Source organism: Varanus komodoensis, unplaced genomic scaffold, assembly GCF_004798865.1.
Source record: "Varanus komodoensis strain SLA01 unplaced genomic scaffold, ASM479886v1 scaffold74, whole genome shotgun sequence".
Lineage (NCBI taxonomy): Eukaryota > Metazoa > Chordata > Lepidosauria > Squamata > Varanidae > Varanus > Varanus komodoensis.
The window spans coordinates 1,695,650-1,714,625 of record NW_025336401.1 but is presented as its reverse complement, the minus strand read 5'-3'; the positions used below and the strand labels follow the sequence as shown (position 1 = coordinate 1,714,625).

The 18,976-nt window shown below is 53.2% G+C and overlaps 1 protein-coding gene across 2 annotated transcripts in view; it reads right to left on the bottom strand.

Moving 5' to 3' along the window:
• Window positions 1-2,300: 2,300 nt before the first annotated feature.
• Window positions 2,301-18,976, bottom strand: part of PLS3 (plastin 3) — a 48,714-nt gene continuing 32,038 nt past the window's right edge. For both annotated transcript variants that reach the window (XM_044452723.1, XM_044452724.1), the window contains exons 4-17: window positions 18,197-18,360; window positions 17,120-17,249; window positions 13,660-13,792; window positions 11,667-11,748; window positions 10,828-10,993; window positions 9,864-10,006; window positions 9,404-9,499; window positions 8,277-8,472; window positions 7,821-7,899; window positions 7,616-7,730; window positions 6,825-6,958; window positions 6,083-6,206; window positions 4,916-5,040; window positions 2,301-4,203 (exon numbers count right to left, since the gene is read on the bottom strand). In XM_044452723.1, coding sequence (XP_044308658.1) covers window positions 4,071-4,203; window positions 4,916-5,040; window positions 6,083-6,206; window positions 6,825-6,958; window positions 7,616-7,730; window positions 7,821-7,899; window positions 8,277-8,472; window positions 9,404-9,499; window positions 9,864-10,006; window positions 10,828-10,993; window positions 11,667-11,748; window positions 13,660-13,792; window positions 17,120-17,249; window positions 18,197-18,360 — 1,820 coding nt within the window. In that variant the 3' untranslated portion in view covers window positions 2,301-4,070. The remainder of the gene's footprint in view (window positions 4,204-4,915; window positions 5,041-6,082; window positions 6,207-6,824; window positions 6,959-7,615; window positions 7,731-7,820; window positions 7,900-8,276; window positions 8,473-9,403; window positions 9,500-9,863; window positions 10,007-10,827; window positions 10,994-11,666; window positions 11,749-13,659; window positions 13,793-17,119; window positions 17,250-18,196; window positions 18,361-18,976) is intronic.

The window sequence follows — 18,976 nt, the reverse complement described above, 5'->3', positions numbered from 1 at the left end:
TCAAGCAGCCCAAGAGGCAGCTGATCAGCTGCTTCCCGAATTCCTGCTGTGTGGAAAAGCCCGCCATTGTTCCTTGCAAGGAGAGAGAAGGGCAGAAATGCCATCCACCCTCTTTGCCTCCTAATCCGGGCTAAGGCAGCTTCCCACATTCCTGGCTCCAGGACGGCTTTTCCCAGCTTGGTGCCTTCCGGATGGACTTGCCCGTAACTGGGCCAACCCCCCTGAAGGGCACCAGGTTGGAGAAGGCTGCTCTGTGTAAGGAGGCCCAATTCTGCAAGGCAGGATGCCGAGCCGCTTACTGAGGGCCAAATTCCATCTAGAAGGAGCTCCTGCAGGAGCCATCCCAGAGTGCCGGGCATGGACTCGCAGGCTCAGCTTCCAGGGAGCCATGAAAACGGCCAAGAGAGCCCTAGAACCTACATCACCCAAGCCCCAGTCCAGCACTCTAACCACTGCACCACGCTGCTCTGCTCGTGTCCACTGACAGTGGTTCTCCCAGGTCTCAAGCAGAGAAAGGCCCACTGAATCACTGTCTTTTGGGTCCAGAGACCGAAGACTGCCCTTCCCTGCAACTGCCCCATTCCCAGGCAGCTGAGAGCCCCATGACCATGGTTCGGAAGCCGGAACAAGGGTGTCTCCCAGGGCTTCAGGGCCGTGGCAGAGAAAAGCTTCGCTTCTTGGCAAGATTCCCACCAAGTCCAAATCAGAGGCATTTTTCTAACGTGTTGAGATGCCCCTCCTGCTGCCCTGCACCCAACCGGACCGAGCCAGCCGGCACGTCGCCCCCCCTTCCCCGCTGCAGCGGTGCAGCCAAAGAGGGCTGCCCATTTCTTGGCAATGGAAGCGTCAGGAACACGGCACGACCTCTTCCCTTTCTGCCCTCTCCTAAGAGAAGTCCAGACATTCCCAAGGGGGGGTGTGTGAGAGAGGGAGAGAGAGAGAACGCGCGCACACAAGAGTTAAATGATGGAACTGGGCACCCCAAGAGGTGGTGACAGCCATAAACTTCTTGTTCAGTCGCACAGTCCTGCCCGACTCCTCGCGACCCCATGGACCATGGCACGCCACCGCTTCCCCGAGTTGGCCCAAATCCACGTTCATTGCACCAGTGACTCTCTCTAGCCACCTCCTCCTTGGCCGTCTTCGTCTCCTTGTGCCTTCCGTCTTTCCCAGCATCAGGGGCTTGTGCAGGGCCTTAAAAGAGGATTGGCCAGATGCTGGGGGATGAGGCCACCAAAGGCCGCTAGCCCGCCAGGCAGGGGCTGCCTCCATTTTCAGAGGCAGGATGCCTCCACACACCATGAGGCGGCGGGGCTGCTGCACTCCCATCCTGCTTGTGGCTCTCCCAGAGGCGGCTGGCTGGCCGGCCAGCCACAGCGGAGCAGAACATCGGACTGGGGGCGCTGTGGCGCATTCCAACACAGCCCTCGCAGACCTCCTGGCCACCACATCTAGCCGGCTTTGGTGCCGTCCTCTTCCTCCTCCTGTCCCCTGCTTTCTGCACCATTGGCCTGATGAAGAGCCCTGGGAAACTCAAAAGGAGATAGCACACTTGTGTGGGATTCCAGTTCATCCTATCAAGATGGCGCCTGACTGTAGATTTCCCTCCTCGTGGATGGATCTTCCTTCTGGCCAAACTACAATGAATTACGGCCCACTTCAAGAAGGACCACAGCCCCCTGGAGCTCAGGGTCTCTCTGAGGGAGAGGACTTTCTGCCCAGCCTCTCCACCTCCTGTGTCCCACTGTGGAGACAGGTCAGACTCTGCACGGTCCCTCCCAGCCACAAGGAGACGAGTCAAGATCCCCGTGGGAGCCTTCAGATTAAGCATCCGCGGCACTGAGGGGTGCCATCTGGTGGCCAAAGGGAAGCTCCAGGAGATGAAAAGCAAAGGTGCTTTTCCCAAATGCAAAATTCCACCCAAAAGGCACAGCAATGCCTTTCCTGAGCCAACCGAAAGATTACAGAAAAGCACACATGCTCTTGAGTTAGCAAAATCTTTTGGCCAGCCTAATAAAGGTAAAGTTCTGGTGGCAATCTGGCACCATAAATGGCAGGTGTGAGGTTCTGGACGACAACTGAAACAGTGGGAAGGGTGAAATCCTGTATCACATGTGCTTTGCCCTCAGGAGTGAAAACACGGGACAGAACCGTTGAGGCGTGTTACATTGTTAACATCAAGGTCTGAGTTGACTCGATGGACACTCAATAAAGAAATACCTTCTGGAGCTGGGCAAGGTCCCCTTTGTGTCAAGCAGGTTGCAAGAGAAGGCGGGTTGGTCACAAACACCAGGCTGGCCTGTATTTAAATGATTTTATTTTTTCCAATGTTTTGCCACCATATTGTATCACTGGGACTAGCAATATGACCTCAAGCGCAACTAAGTTTGCCAAAGCCAGGGCATGTCTGATCCTATGGAAAAAATGCCTTCTCTTTGGTGACAGCATCCCCCTTTTTATTTATAAAAAAATAGTTTCTTCTCTCCCCAAACATTCTACTTTTCAAGTCACTGGTCCTCGCTGTCTGTGGAATTGGCCGGGTCCTGTCCTTCAAGCCCCTTTCACACAGGTTTAACACCCAATAGGATTGTAAATAAATGCATTTTAAAAATTGCTTTTTCATGCAGATTCTGGAAAAAGAAGTAAAACACAAAAATGTCTAGGCAAAATGCTAACAAAACTAAGGGAACATACAAAAATGCTTTGGCTTGATTCTCTGGGGTTAATTGAGTCATTGGCAGATGCAGTAACCTCAGAAAGTGGTACTTCTCACAAAAAGATGTAGCAAAATATAAAACTTGCTATGCCTGTGTTGGTAAAGTAATAAAAATGCGGTTCCACTATACAGGAGAAAAGGAGCAGCACCAGGAATACTGCTGGAAGACCTCTCTTTGGGAGTGCCTTTGTCTCCATCCCATCCTCTCATCCTCATCTGCCCCCTTGAACAAAGGTCCAGATCTGTACTTTTGCTGCCATTCCACAGGAACACCAAATGCATGAACTGTGGCATCATGCAGTTTCCTGAATGTGAAAGCTTTCATTTAAAACCAAAGTCAAGTTCCTAGCCCTTCTGAAGGCAAGCTTCAAAAGGCTGAGGGCCATGCTAGCTGAAACCTCAGAAGCCCAGGAATGCTGGGAGGCGTATTTCTGAGGTCGCAATTGGGCTGACTAAATCCTGCAGAACAAATTATGCAAACTAGTTTAAAATGGCAGAATGGATTATGCAAAATAAGGTGGCTAGACAGAGGGGATGCAGTGGATGTGGTTTACCTGGATTTCAGCAAGGCCTTTGACAAAGTGCCCCATGATATCCCGGTTGAGAAATTGAGGAGTTTTGGGATAGACCAATGCACTGTCCGATGGATTAGGGCATGGTTGACTGACCGAAAGCAGGGGGTAACCATTAGTGGGCATGTTGTGAGCAGAGCTGGCTGGAGCCAGGGCTCAGACTAGATGGCCCGGGAGACCCCTTCTGACTCGCTCTGTTTCTGTTTCCAAATTATGCAATCTTGTTTTGTACTGGCTGCTAAATACAGGCTTGCTCAGCCTGGGCACTGCTTTCTATTTCTTTTCAGGAGTGGCACACACACAGCCCTGGTTCCTGCCTTCGCATGAATGGAATTACAGCCACTTCAATGAAAGCTCAACCCCGAGGCGCACAAGGGCCGCTGGAGACAAAGGAAAAATGGCCTTTCTTAAGACAAGAGAGTGAAATAATTCCATTTTTGGGCCAGCAGTGGCCCACCAGAGAACTGAGCACCTGGGGCAGGCAGCTTCACTCGCTCTGCCAGCATCCGACTCCGGGAGATAAGCACAAAGGTTTCCCGTGGGCACTGGAGAGAGAACCCCTTTTAAATTCCCAGGAAAGCGAACCATTTGTTGTGAAATGCTCCTCCTTCCAAGAATTCTCACCACATTCCCGCCTTGCAAAGCAAAACAGAGTCCTTCTTTAAAAACAAAAAAACAAAAAACCATGCCAGCGATTCTTCTGACTGGCAGCGTTTCGGTCTGGAAGCAGCCAAACTGGAGGTGGGTGGGGAGGTTCGGGCGCTTTGGTTTGGTGCCAGTTCCTAAACTCTCTTCATTCCTCGGCCCATCAAGCAGGCGAAGACGGTCATCACCATCTTGGGTTTCACCTCCACGAGGTCCTCTGGAAGGGCGTACACCCGGGCTCCGATTCTTCTAGCCATCGACACGGCATACCTGTTGCAGCAGAGGAGACAAGGGGACGGCCGTCAGCCCAGCCACGGCTCGGCCAGCCGGCTGCTCTGAGCGAAGCAAGGCTTCAGATCTGCACCGCCGTGGCAAGATCTGGGACCAAATCGAAGGATGAGTGGAAAACGGTTCAGCGCTGCGGCCAGGACCAAACATACAACTCCAGTTCCGGCCCACTTGCGCTGGCTGCCGAAATGTTTCAGAGCCCAATTCAAGAGGATGGTCCTGGCCATGGGACTCACGACCGTAACTGCTAGCATGAATCTTTCCATACACCACAATCTGCATTGGATGCACTGCTCCAAGTGCCCTTTCTAAGGGAGGTTTAGAGGATGGTGACAAGAGAGAGGCTTCTCGGTGGTGGCCCCAATTTTGTAATGCATGGGGCCAACATTAGCATATTTCAGCACCAGGGTAAGACCTTCCTCTATTCCGAGGCATGTGACAGCCTGTGACAGGGTTCCTACTTGGTCCTGGGACTTCTAATTGCTGATTATTAAATGGCTTTGTGTTGTTGCTGTATGTATTTTTTAAAAATGTGCTTACGATACTGTCTTTTTAAGATTTGCATCTTACACTGCCCAGGGAGCTTTGGTGGTATGGAAATATCCAATATGAAGTGAAAGAGCCTCGGAACAAATGGGACAGTGTACAAAAGCTTTAAATAAATAGTAAGTCTGGAAGGAGCAGGGGGGCTTACTTGGCGTTGCTGTGCTTGTCTTCCTCTGAGAGGTCTCCCGCCTTCACAAGGTCATAATTTATGCAGCCCGGCTGAATGGCATCGATTAAATCCACTACGGCCAAACTGCTGCTGATGCTCTTGTCCTGGTGAAGAGGAAACAGCGCCAGGTAAACATGATGGAAAACTGAGGAAGGCAGTGGGGAAAGCTGTACATACACAACCTGTGCCCCAAAATAGCTCCGTTCTACGAGAAGCACAATGCCAAGGAGCGGGAGCAGCTGCCACACGTGGGGCCTGATCGCTCCCCTTCCGAAGCCTCCTATGGGCGGCTCATCTGCACCCGACCCTCCTGATGCAATGCCCGTTTGAATATTCCACATCCGTAGGCTTCGAAATCAAGAGTTTTCTCCTCTTTTCCTTTTCCGGAAAGAACCAAACTTTCTGGACCCACCCTCTGGGAGTCCATTTTTTACTGGCCAACTAGCAGGTTAATGTTTTGGAACTGGCTTTTCTTTTCTGTCTTATGCCTGTTTTCTTTTAGCTGTGCATGTGGGTAGGTTACTACTTTGATGATGACTGATTTTACCCACAGACTGTTTCGTTGGTTCTTGTTAAGACCTCTGGTCTGGAGGATTGCAAAAACATGCTGCCTGTGCTGTGGCGTGACCTCTTACCCTGTACTGCTATTCAGAGGGTCATTTTCCCTGCTGGAACGACATGTGTGAGCACAGCCTGACATGGGGGGAAGTGTGAAAATGGGTGTCCAGGACTAACTGGGGGACGAGCTCACTGCATGGAAGAAGGGGGCTAGTTTTGTGTGGGAGAGAACTTCTCTAGATAAATCCCCGCACAAAGAGAAGCAGCATGCCAGGAACAGTTTGCCTGTAGCCTCTTCCCTTACACATGCCAGCTTTCTGCATGCAGGGAGGTGTGCATGGTTCTACTTGGAGATGAAGCAGCGTTATATGAGGAAAGCACGCCTCTTCGTGCACCCCTGAAACCTCAGGTGGGACAGCAGGAAGATAAGGTCTGGGTGCCACTAATGCATGGTGGTGGTCCCAGAAGCAGCGGAGCAATCACAGAGCCGCCGAGATGGCAACAGAGGCTTCCACCAAGACAGCCAACAACCTCTCAGCTGCGCTCAGAAAGGCGGCCAGGAAGCGGCGGAGTGGGCTCACTGCGCACCTTGAAGCTCTGGATGGAGGTCGACTTCCCAGCTTCCTGCAAGGTCCTGTTCACCCATTTCACAATGATGTCGTCATTGGCCTTCTGGCCATCCCCGAGATCCTCCAGGACATTCAGAGTGTATCTGGGCAGAGAGAGGGAGAACGAGTGACCCATCGCCCAGAGAGGCGGGGCGCCTGAGAAGGCAGCCTGTGGATCCCTGGGGGCTCGGCAGCAAAGAGCACATCCTGAGCCAGAGGGAAAAGACGTCGTCCGCGGGCAGCCAAGGATGCTGCACTGCCCGAGCGCCTTGCCTGGCCTGCTCCGCATCCTGGACGGACTTCCCGGCAAGGGAAAGCAGGGTCGTTCCACCGGCTTGGCCGATGGCCCCCCCACAGGAGGCTCTCCTTTTCCCACTGCTACCCGCACCCACCCGGCAGCGATGGAGGGAGCGGAAAGGAAAGAGCAGGAAGAGCCAGTGGTTCAAAAGCCACCCTTTGGACCTCAAGCAACCCTTAGCAAAAGACCAGATGATCTGGGAGGGAGGGACGGAGGGACGGAAGAAGAAAAAGGGGCCTGATCCTCTTTAATGCGTGCTGCCTGCTCTCCCAAGGGGCAGACCTGCCAAGGGCTCGAGGAAGGACCACCATCCCCCTGGCCGGAGTGGGCTGCCCATTCAAGGGGGCAGGGAGGGGTGCTTCCACATGTCCCCCAAGTCCGGCCTGCTCGCATTCGAAAGCCCGGACTGGCGAGCGCATGGTACCTTCTCATTAGCTGCCACACGAGCGCCAGCGTGAGCGTGGGGTTCCCATCGTTGAGGTCCTGCCCCCCGATGCCGACCAGAGAGAACTTGGCTGGATGCTTCCCCAGTTCGACAGCGTAATTGCAGTTTTCTAGCTGTTTGGAAGAAAGAGGGAAACATGCCAGACTTGCAGTGGGTTATGGAGCTACCCTATTCATGGCTGGGGATGCTGGGAGTTGTAGTCCAGCGCATGTGGAGGGCACCAGCCTCCGAAGGCTGAGCTAACCCTTTTCTGCAATCTCTAGTACGCACACAAACGGACTCACTCCCAGCTTCCCATCAGTGGCTGCTTCACGGTGGGAATCATCTCAGAGGGAAGAAATGGGTTCAATCCGGCGGTGTCCTGCATGCAGAGCAGGTGCCTTGCCGGCGAGTTCCAGCCCTCCCGCATTTTCCAAAGCTGAAGAGAAGGTGGCAGAACGAAGGCTAACGTTCGGCACTCTACTTCGCGGGCGCCCCGGCTGCACATCAGAGCCAAGCCTCTTGCTCCGCTTCTCGGGGATCTCCGGCATTTGCAGGAAGGCGAGTGGGTTCTGAGCTGCAGCCCCCAAACGGGGGTGGAGGGGGTGAATTCCCTAAAACGGAACTTGCCCGCGTCTCCCAGCCATGTCGCATTGTTTGCATGAGTTCACGGGGAGCGATCGCTACCCGATTCTGGACACTTGTACCGGAATCTCTGTCACAGCGGGGATGTGCCTGCAGGTGGAGAGACCCCCGAAGCTTGGAAGGCCCCGGTCCGAAAACGCTCTCACCTTCTTCATGTTTGCTCCCAGCTTAGGGTACGGGGGCCTGTTGACTTTGTTCCAGTCGACGGGCACTTTGATCTTTTCATAGAGCTGCAAAATCACCAGCGCGTCCTGCAGGTCCCTGAAACAGAAAGCGGCCTTGCAGATCCACTTCCCGACACCATTTCGCAACAGCACTGAGATGGGAGGCTCGGGGCAGCAGGCGACCTACCCGTAGAGGTGGTTCACGTGGGGGTTCACGCCGAGGGAGTTCATCCAGTTGCGGAACGTCCTTTCCTCCCGAGTCTCACCTAGGCACAAAAGGCAGCCCACCCCGTTCATTCAGGGGACGGATGGGCCTCCGTGAGGGAGCGGGCAAGGAGGAGGGCGCCCCCATCCTGGGCAGCTCACAGTCAGGGGCAAAAGCGAGCGAAAGATCCCTCCAGCCAGCAAGACGCGAAAGCAGACGCTCAAGTGCGCAGAGCAAAGCTGGCACAAGAGGCGGTCAGCCTGGGCAAACGCCACTTCGCCCAGGGGCCCCCGAAAGTCCCGGGGATGCCCCCAGAAAGGGGCCTCCTGCCCGCCAGCGCCCCCACCAGCTGCCCACCTTCAGCGAGTGCTGAGGACCCTCTGCCACCCTTCCTGCCGCTAACAGAACTGCAGGGTGGCAGGAAGCGGCTCTTCTCACCTTCCAGCAGCGTCCAGTCGATGTCCTGGTTTTCAGGTTTGGTGAGTGCCGGATATTTGTTGAACAGGTTGGCGACAAAGGCCATGTTCAGCTTGGGGTTGCCGCTGACGACGTCCGTCGGGGTCACAAACTGCCGGCAGCCCAGCCGGTCGGCCTGCTGCAGCATGCACTCGGCTCTCTTCAAGTCGTCTTTCTCCTGCAGGCCCCAGAGAGCGCCTTCAGTCCGGCTGCGGCCCCTCGTACGGCCTCCGCGTTTATGGGATGGACTGCCCCATCCCCCCTGCTCCAGACCAAGTCTTCCCCTACCCCCCAGGTCCTCGACCCTCAGCCTCTTTCCATGGAGGACAAGGCAGCCACTGAAAGCCGGGCATTAATGTTCACACCCACGCTACTAGGTGATGTTTCCCAGTTGCTTCTCACGGTTAATCATTTTTATAAAATGTGGGGGAGGCAATCCAATCTCTGTTTCAACAGCTCAGTTTCCTGTGGTCGAATCCTTATCAGGTCACACGGAAGGGGCAGTTACAGAAAAATGGGCAAGCACAGAATTAGGAGCAGTGGGGCTTCTCCGTATGCTGGGAGCGCATCCTCGGAGGAAACCCATTAGGAATGGGCTGCTCAGAGCAGCTGCTGTGTCGCGAGCACCTTGGGTGGAGACACCACAGGTGGCACCTGAGTTCCACGCTCCCTGCAGCACAACCTGAGGAATTACTGGCCAGGTTTGCACGATCAACACAGCCCATGGTAGCTTGCTTAAGCCACAGTGGTTTGGGGCATGGGCCAGTCACTATTCTGGAATATTCGGGCATGGTGGTCAGCTGCTGTGGCTTACTGTGCTCTGTGAACCTAGCAACAGTGGCTTGTGCAAGGGTTAAATAACCTGTGCATAACCCACAGGTGGATTTAGGGTTGCATAATGTTCCTGGTTCCTGTTAAACCATGTTCCTGCCAGGTAAGAAGTTTGTTAGCGGACTGAAAAATTAAATGCAAATTTAAGTGTTTCATGATTGTGTTTTTCAACTCGTGATGTTTTCCAGCAGGCCTAAGGTGCAATGTTACCTGAAAGCTAGACAGGTAAATGTCCCGGGACATCAGATTCACAGCAGGGCAGTGACACTGGTACTTACATTGAAGCCAGACATGTTGATATCAATCTGTGGCTCTCCTTCCTTCTGTCCTTTGGGAGCAATTTGATTGAGAAGGTGGAAGTATGCCCTGGAGTCCTGGAGCGGATCAAAGCAGTAAGACGTGTCAGCCGGAAGCTTGCCTTTTCAGTGCTGAACTTACATACTGTACGTGAGTCCATGAAATTGGTTAAAACCACGGAAGTATGAAGTATTGCTTTTGTACCTTAACCGAGTTATTGAAGTCGGCAAGCTTGCAAAATCAAAACGCAAAAAGCAAGGGCAAAGGGAGGTGAGAGAAGGAAAGGGCGCGTGGCAGGAATCCAGGAAGCATGAGAGAGAAAAGAATTGAGAAGGTTAGATGAGAAACCATCTCGACTCCAGAAGAAGGCAAAGACTCTCCACTCCAAGCAACATGGCGCTCCGTGGAAGCGGTGCACGGGTGCAAGAACGGCCCTAGTACCTTGATCTCTGAGCTGAAGTTGTTGATCTTGTGCCACCCGGCATTTTCCAAGTGGAAGTTGGCCCACCTCAGCAGCAGCTCCTCCGGAGACAGCTTCATCAGGTCCTCGATGGTCTCCCCCTCCCGAAGCAAGGCTGCCAGTGCTGAAAAGAAGGATCCGTGCATGAATGCAGGGAAGCCGCTCTGGAGACGCGGGACCTGCGATCTGTTTTCCCTGTAGGAAGCACACCCGATGCTGGACCGACTATTAATTTCAGACGTGCATAAATTAAGCAATGCCCCATGTGGGCTGCCGGCTCCAGTTTAAATGCCGAAGTTTAGAAGCACCTGCTCCCATGTTTCAGCTGCCCGGGAATTTGTCTGTTCTTTGAAAATTATCCTTTAATACTTTTAAACCTTTGGAAACCTCACTTCACTCAGGGGGACATGCTTCTGGAAGAAAGACGGCAGAGAGAATGTTGTAAAGCTTTCTGGTCCAGCAGAGACTTCGGGGCACAGCAGCCTTCAGAGAGGCATCTATCCAGCCTAGGTACACAGTCTCTTTCCGCCTCAGGGCCATTCTTGGGACCACGCTGCAGGGACAGGCAGAGCCGAAACCAAACTGAGAAACGCCGGCCTATTTTGGCTCCGAGGGTGGCTGCCAGGAGCGTGGACCCAGCAGGGCATTTCCCGCTTTTCGGAACGCAGAGGGGAAAGCATCGCTAGATGGGGAGCCACCAAACCATCTGGGGAAGCGGGTGGAGAAGCTCCGGGGACCAGGCTTGGGTTCCAGATCTCAGGCTGCACACCCCTGACGTAGCCATCCAACAGGTCCCTTGCAGGGTGTTTGGGCACACCCTAGAAATGCACAACTGGGAGTTCGACAGGAGCCCACCGGATGCCCCCAGTGCGGCCCCAACTCCAAGCAACACTGGCAGCGGCAAGTCTTCTACCTGGAGGGGCCTCCAACTGGAAGGGGCCGTACCTTCATTTCTGCTGAGTTCTATGTCTGCAAACAAGCCAATCTTGATGATCTGCCAGAGGAGGCCGAGGACCAGGTGAGGCTTCCCTTCCCGCAGGTCCTCCGCCCCAATGTTGACCACGTGGCATCCGATGGCGGAGGCAGAGTTCAGGGCCAGGTTCAGGTTTTCCTGTCGAGGGAGGGGAGAGGGAAGATGGTGACAAGGAGCTCAGGCAGAGCTCTCACCGTGCTGGGCAGGAACCACCTGTGTGCTGAAATTGGCTTCTCCTGCACCGGTGGCCAGAGCCACCCCACCTGCACCATGCCCCAAATGGCCACCTGCATCCCTCTCGACACCGGAGGAGCTGCTTCTAAGCCGGCCGATCAAAAGCCCTGCTGCTCAACAGCTTTGAAAGCACCCTGCACTGCAGACCTTGAACGCCCGCTGGCAAAACGCAAACAACATCAAGGCTCGCCATTAAGGGCTTCCGTCTGCCTGAAAGAGGTAAAGCAGGGGGCGCTGATGGAGCCCCAGCGAGGGGGGTGGAATGGGAGGGCACCAACTGGGGAGATGTGGCTCTCCTGAGGCTGCTTCTCAAAATGCTGTAAAAATATATTTCCATTTTATGAATCCGACGACAGCTGCAGGCATTCATAGTCCTTGTTCTTTTAACGCTGATGGCGCACACTGCCTTAGCAACGAAGGGTTCCCATCAATGTCCAATGAAAGGCACAGGACAAAGGCGCTTTCAGTAATCAAAGGCAAACAAAGCTCATCTTTCGCTCCTGGCAATTCCCTTGGATTAATGAACAAATTCGGCATTCTTTAAACCCTTTGGGAAAAGAGCTAGAAAGAGCCACACCTGAATTACGAATGGCGTTAGCTTCTTCTTGTTGATGGCTCTTTCATCGATTGTGTCCGGAACAGAGAGGTTGATCATTTTACTGTCGGGACAAAGAAGAGGAATATTTACATCGCAACAGCAACATTTAGGGTTTTTGCTTCCCGAGGGAAGGGAAATATGTTTTCAGGTAACAGGCTGCCACCAATAATATTGCTAAGGCCAATAAAAATAAAAATTCTCTCAAAGCAAAAAGATGACATCTTCAAGAAAACTTTGGAACTAACAAGCATGCATTTTTCAGTTCGGTGCAAAAGAATGAGGACTGTTAATGCGATTCATTTATGAAGGGTCTTGATCAAAACTATGTCATCCATATTTTTATAAAAACTCAATACCACTTTTTAATAGTTTTATAAAAAGGGTTTATACCATTTACACTGGCTGCCACTGGACGTCTGGGCCCAATTTAACTTGCCTATAAAGCCCTAAAAGCCTTGGTCCCCACGCACCCGAAGAACTGCCGTCTCCCACATGGCCCTCCCAGTCTGCCAAGATCCAGGTAGGGGGCCCTTCCCAAAGTCGTCTCCCAGGGAGGGGAGGGGCTGGCAGCCAGGAGAAGGGCCTTCTTGGTGGTAGTGCCCCATCTCTGGAATAGGCTCCCTCAGGTCCTGCACCTGGCCGCATCGGCCTTATCATTTTGGTGCCAGATGAAGGCATATTGCTTCTCCAGCTATTTTAAGAGTTGATTTCAGTGCTAGTCTTGCTTTTCCCTCGATCCTGGCTTGTGGTTTTATATCAGTTTATATATTTTTTTTAAATGTTTGCTTGAAGTTTTATATACTGATCTTAATTTGCTTGGTTCTGTTTGCTATTATTAATGTTCTGGGATTGTTTTTAGCACTACTGGTGTTAGAAAGTATTGTTTAATCGCTATAAGCTGCTCTGGGAGCTCAGCTAGACGCTACTGCAGTGCCATACAGACGGAAATAAGAAATAAGAAAGACAGACAGATTTAAAACCTTTCTATCCTGGCCAATACCAAGGGTCTCAGAACGGCAACACAATAAGCAGCACACACAAATAAAACTATTTTAGGAAAATTACTGTCGAAGCATGTACTCCTTTCCCATCGAAAACACACACTGCGAACTGAAAGGGAGGGTTTGGAGAGGCTCCCTACGAAATCAAAACATGGGCCGCGGTCCTGCTTCGCACACAAGGACCAACCACGGGCGTGAGCAAGTCTGCAGACCCCCCACTATGGGCCATCTTGCCTCTGCCTAGACAACCATCTCTTCACCATGCGGCGTGGGCCTGGGATCCAGGGCCGCTGAGGGACCAAGAACCCACGCACGAGCCGTGGCTCTTCTTCCTGGGTTGTTTCTAAGGGGCAGCAGCAAACAGGGAGAAGGCAGTGCAGGGATGCACACCCACACGGCCCGACAGCCCACTGAATGGCCCATGGGTTGCCCCTGCGGGCGACCCAGGTGCTGCGGAATTCAGGTGGTTGGGGAGGAGCCCCGAAGAACACAGGAGGTCAGCATACGGGGAGCAGTTAGCACGCTGCCACGTGGACAGATGGAGTGCTCCTAAATTCGGGGAGGCATTTTCCAAGCCCTGCCAGGAGAGAGCAGGGACTGAACTTCAGGCCTTCCAGACGTTCAAAGGAGGGACTTTGGATGCGATGCTCAAGGTCCAGACAACCTCTGCCACCTTGGGCCAGTCACTTCTCCCAGTCCCAGCCCCTCCCAGTGCGAGTAAAATTTCTGCACACGTGTGCAAGAGAGGCCTGGCACACCCACCTTCTTGTGCCGCCAAAATAAAACACGACCGCACAAAGCACAAGCAAGCATTTGTGCTCAGAACTGCAGTATGGGAACACCACGGAAAGGGAGACTTTCCTGGGGCAACGAGGGGCGGGCTCGGGAAGCGCATCACCGTGTCGCTGCAGCGCGGACACTTTCCAGGCACATCCAGACCCCAAAACAACAAATGCGCCCCGACAACTTACCACAGCACAATCCCGTCCCCGACGGCTTTGAAGAGATCGTCTGTGTTTGGGTTCATTGGAATGACATGCTTACAGTCCGGGTCATTTTCCAAAGCTTTGTTGACCCAGTTCACAAAGGCGTATTTTTCTTCCTCTAAAGAAGAGGGAGATTGTTAAGTTCACTGGGCGCATCCCGCTCCAGCAGCCGCCCCAGCGAAAAGCAGCCGGGCGCTCAAGCAGCCTCAGCCACAGGAAACCTTGGGGCAGCCTTTCCCCCCACTTCAAATCCCTTGAGAAGAGAAGCGGCACACGAGGCCGCAGCAGCTGAATCTGAGCCTTTGGCAGGCAAGCCCCAAGCTGACCGACTGACTGATTTAAATACTTGTATGCCACTAACTATTCCAGCAGGAATCTCTAAGTGTTTACAACAACAATCAAAACCACAACCTATTCCGTAAATGGAGGGCGGCCACCAAGAAGTCCCTTCTTCCATGGGATGGCTCTCTAGAAGTACCTCTTGTCCAGATCTTAACAGATGGGCAGCCATATATGGAAGAAGACGGTCCTTTAGGGAGCCAGGCCCTAAGCTGTTTTTTTATTATTATTATTATTATTATTATTATTATTATTATTATTATTATTATTATATTACATTTTTATACTGCCCATAGCCAAAGCTCTCTAGGCAGCTGACAGCAATAATCATAGAATCATACCCTCAAGTCACCCATCCCACTTCTGCCCAGGCCTGACCCTGCTTAGCTTCCCAGATTAGGCAGGATCAGGCACTTCAGGCTGCATGGAAGCTACATGGAAGTTTAGGGCTTTATGTGTCAAAGCAAGCACTTTTAACTGGGGCTGGGCTTCAACTGGCAACCCAATGTAACATGTGTAAGACCAGACTGATGTGGGCCCATCGAAACGAACATCTGCCACTAAATGCATGGCCCAATTTTGGAGCACTGGAATTCGCCGGACCACCTTCAAAGGCAGCCCCACATAGAGCACATTACAGGAATCTAACCTGGATGCTACCGGAGCATGAGTAACTTTTGCCAGGCTGCCTATCTGGTTAGGGGCAAAACTGATATATTTGCCACAGCTGAAGGAAGGTGCCGCTGGCCACCGAGTCCAGCTGGGCCTCTAGAGATGGTGCTTGGTTCAGGAGCACCCGCAAGCCGCGGACCCTGCCCTTTAGGGCAGTCCAGGACAGGGCAGTGGCCCTCCAACCTGCCCCGCAAGCCAATCCTTCTGCCTTGCCAGGATTAAGCTTCTGTTTATTGAGCCTCATCCAGTCCATCGCTGAGCCCAAACACAGGTTCAGGAGAGAGGCCGCCTCACCTGGATGAGGTAGAGCTGAGCGCCATCAGCAGACTGCTGGCACTTGGCCCAAACCTCTGGATGACCTCCCCCAGTGGTTCCGTGCAGATGTCAAACAGCGTGGGGGGTGGTGTGGAGCCCTGTGGAGCCCCATGATGCAACCGCCATGGGGCAGCGCAGCTACCCCCCAGAACCACCTTCTGGGCAGGACCAGCCACAAAGGAGCAGAGCCACCACAAAGCAGTGCCCCAGCTCCCATCCCAGCCAATCGCTCCAGAAGACACTGTGGCTGATGGTGTCGAAAGCCGCTGGAAGGTCCAGGAGAATCAACAGGGTCACAATCCCCTTGTCTCTCTTCTGGCAAAAGTCCTCCTGCAGAGCAACCAAGGCAGTCTCCACCCCGAACCCTGGCCTAAAGCCCAGATGAAATGGATCCCGAAAATCCACTTCATCCAAGGCTACCTGGAGCTGCCCGGCCACCACCGGCTCCAACACCTTGCCCAAAAGGGGGAGGATCATGGCCGGGCAGCGGGTGGCAACTCTCCCTGGGCCCAGGGGCAGCTTTTCTAGGGTGGTCTTACCACAGCCTCCATTATGGGCTGGGGCTGGGGCCGGGACTGCCTGTCCACCACAGCGGGTCTCCATAACTGAAACTCATCCATCGGAAGGGGGCCAGCGAACACCACCCTGGACACGTCCCGAGACGGAGCTGACTGAGCTCTGGAGTGCTGCTCACAGCCGGTCCGAGTGCTTTTTCCTTTGCAGCGCAGAGCAAGTTGGCCACAGCGAGCCATGAGGCCCTGCGGCGTCACCCAGGAGCGCCAAAACAGCAGCTTCATTCCAAAGGCAAGTCAAACATCTTTTTGGTGTTTGTTTTCCAAATAGGTCAAGTGTCTTTTAAATCAGCTGCTGCATTTTAACTCTTTGCCTGCTGCTAGGTTTTATTAGGGTATTTATTTTGATTTTACAGTTTAAAGCTTCGACAATGCCTCTTATCCTGTTGCATTGTACGGTTTTAATTGCTGAGAATCTGGTCCTGCCCAGAGAGCTTCAGCAGCAGGCGGTGAAGAAATGCTATCCACAAGGAAATCTTTTAGACTGGATGCAGGGCCTTCCCATGGGGCCTCCTTATTATGGGGGTCGGCTCAAGTCCCCGAGCCCACCTCAGCCATGCAGGACTCGGCTGGTGGTGTCACTCGGGTGGGACCGGGGTCACCACCAGCCAAGACCCAACGTGCATCCAGGGAAGAATTTATCCCGGCTATGGCTGCATCGCGAGGCGTGTGTTCCAACAAAGGTTTCCACAAACTGAGCAAGGGTACACAACTGTAAACATATGCATGCATTTACTGGAGAGCACCCGAGGAATCCCACTCTGAATTCACACAGGCTTTCTCATGGCTCTGAGTGATAAGATTCCGAATGGCTGGGAACAGTCTTTTCGCTGCACTTGGAATCCCTCAGTGCCAAGGCCAAATCTTGCTGTTCGTTCCACGGGAACAATCATTCTTCCAATTATGAAAACACCTCAAGCGCCAAGCAATCTGTTATCAGCATCAGGCCATCGACCGTTCAGTTACTCCTTTGCAGCCAAGGACAGAAGATAAAGTAAATTTTATGGTGCACATAATACTGGGCTTTGGCTGCAGCGGAATTCTGCTTGAAAAGGCTTTTACCGTGGTTTGGACTGAGATTCAAAGTCTCTAGAATGGAGACATTTTAAGGGTCTCCTGAAGGCAACTCAGTGCCCTGGTTTGCAAATAATAATCCACAGTTATTCATAGCTGCAGAGCAGCACGTGACTTCCATTTTCTAGACAACCCAGGAATGCAGTGTTCCTGGGCTGTGATTATTTGGTTTGAACCCACACATTCTGGGTCGTTCAGGAGTTAAGCAACTAACTCGGCAACCACCCAAAGGATAACTCTGAGCTGCTGCATGGAAGCAGCCTCCCTTCATTTGGACGCAACGGCAACAGCCGAGATGCAGGCCACTGCTGGATCGTTTAGGAGAGCGGAAGCCAACAACTTGGCTGGAAATCGCCCGCTCGCGTGCGCTCAGGGTCTTCTCGACTGCACCTCCTGTGTGCCGAGCTTAAGCGCCCGGGGCACTCAGAAACAGGGATATATTAGGGTTTAGCTCATTGACACCACAGGAATACCTGAGTAGGAGTGCTGGGTGCCTTCACTGGAGAGCTCCGAAGTCCCGCCGATGGCACAGATGCCCTCTTTCCGGTTGATGGCTTTTCTGAACGTCTTGGCGATGTCGCTGCTTTTCACCTCTTGAAAGATCTGCAAGGAGAGGGCCGTTTCAGGCCAGCCTGCCTCTGAGAAGCACCATGCCAGACAGGACGGGGAGAGGCCTTAGTCTGAAAGCTCCATCGTCCCCAGCCGCAAAACTGGCTGCCGGTGGGAGCCAGGTCCTTCTGGAGGGCAGCAGAAGTTCCGTGTGCACAGAAAATTTTAGGATGCGGTCAAGCAGCGAGGCGAGCTCCTGCTCGTGCCTCCCCCAAGTGTGGGTCCCACCCAAGGAACGGCTCCAGCAAACGAGAACCTGCTTCGGAGGGCCCTGCTAGAAAACTCCACTCCATTCCGCCCACCCCTCACGGCCTTCCCTGGACAGACTGCAGGGTCTCCTTCACTATCATACTTTCCCCTCCATTTGTATATATTAGTTACTCCTCCAAAATGAAGCGTTGCCCTAATTTCTTTTTTTTGTCCACACACGGGGCTATTTGGACTACATAATACGGCACCGATTGCCTAAATGTTGGAAATAAACAAATAAATAAATGCATGGAAGATGAATAAGCCATGAAGAGGCTTGGATGCTTTGCCTTCACAGACTCTGGAATGTAAGAAAAGGGACCTGGCACACCAGGGGGGTTAGGACCCACAGGAGTTTCTCTGGGGCGAGGGGCTTGGGGAAATTTGTGGGAGTTTGGCTCAGGGCAGCAGCTTCCGAAGTACCTGGCCAGACAGCACAAGCAGCGTTGGAGCTGCTGAACCTGCTTGAGAAGCAGAAGCCCAAGAGGGCGAGCTGTTTAAAAGCACACAGAGGTGCTGAAATATTGCCAAATTTCAGCTGAGTCCAACGTTATTTCAGCTGTGCAACCTGATGCCCCATTTTCATGAAAGGCACGAAAGTTGGCTGCCCCGCAACGGAAGCAGATGCTGAGGTCCTAAGATGAGAGGGACAACACCGAGGACTAGCAGCAGGGAGTTTCTAATAAGCTTACGTAAACAAATTCTTCAAAGCTGATCTTCCCATCTTTATTCTTGTCCCCATCCGTCATGAGTTTCTGAATGATCTCCCTCACTTTGTAGCCAGGAAGGGGAAGGTTCGCTTCCTTAAACAGTTCGTGCAACTCATAATCGCAGATAAATCCATTGCTGTTGAGATCTTTCATGCAAGAGGCAGAAACGGAGGGGGGGGGGAGAGAGAAGGTAAATGGGAGGCCCTGCCGAAACGCTTCCTATCCAGCAGTCCCCTAGCAGAAAACCAGATCCTTTGATCCATGCCACATCCCAACGGCCACTGGTATGCAGGAGCAGTGCCCATGTGGAAGCGGCACTGGCTGCGGCCATCTTTCTTTGGAAAGGGCTCCGTCTACCTCCTTTTTGGCCATGAGGCTGAGCTCACCCGCCAGAGGGCAGCACCCCGCGAGCCAGCCAGAAAAGCTTTCTGCACGCAGAGCCACTGAGACGCTTCTGGAGGTCTCCTGCCCTGTGAGAGGAGTCTGATGTGAGCCCCCAGGTTTCCTCCCCTCTCCCCATCTTCTTTTTCCCGTCTCCCTCTGCAGCTCCATGGCAGACCCCGCTTTGCACACAGAGGCGCCCGGTTTGCCTCCCGGCAGCATCCCCAGGGAGGGCTGCAAAAACTCCTGCCTGGAACCCTGCAAAGCCGCTGCTGCCAGTCCGTGTAGACAGCACTGGACTAACTGGATCAGGGTCCTGCTAAATGCAAGGCAACTTCCTGGGCTTCGCTTCTGCTGAGCAGCAGCAGCAGCCCTCAGCTT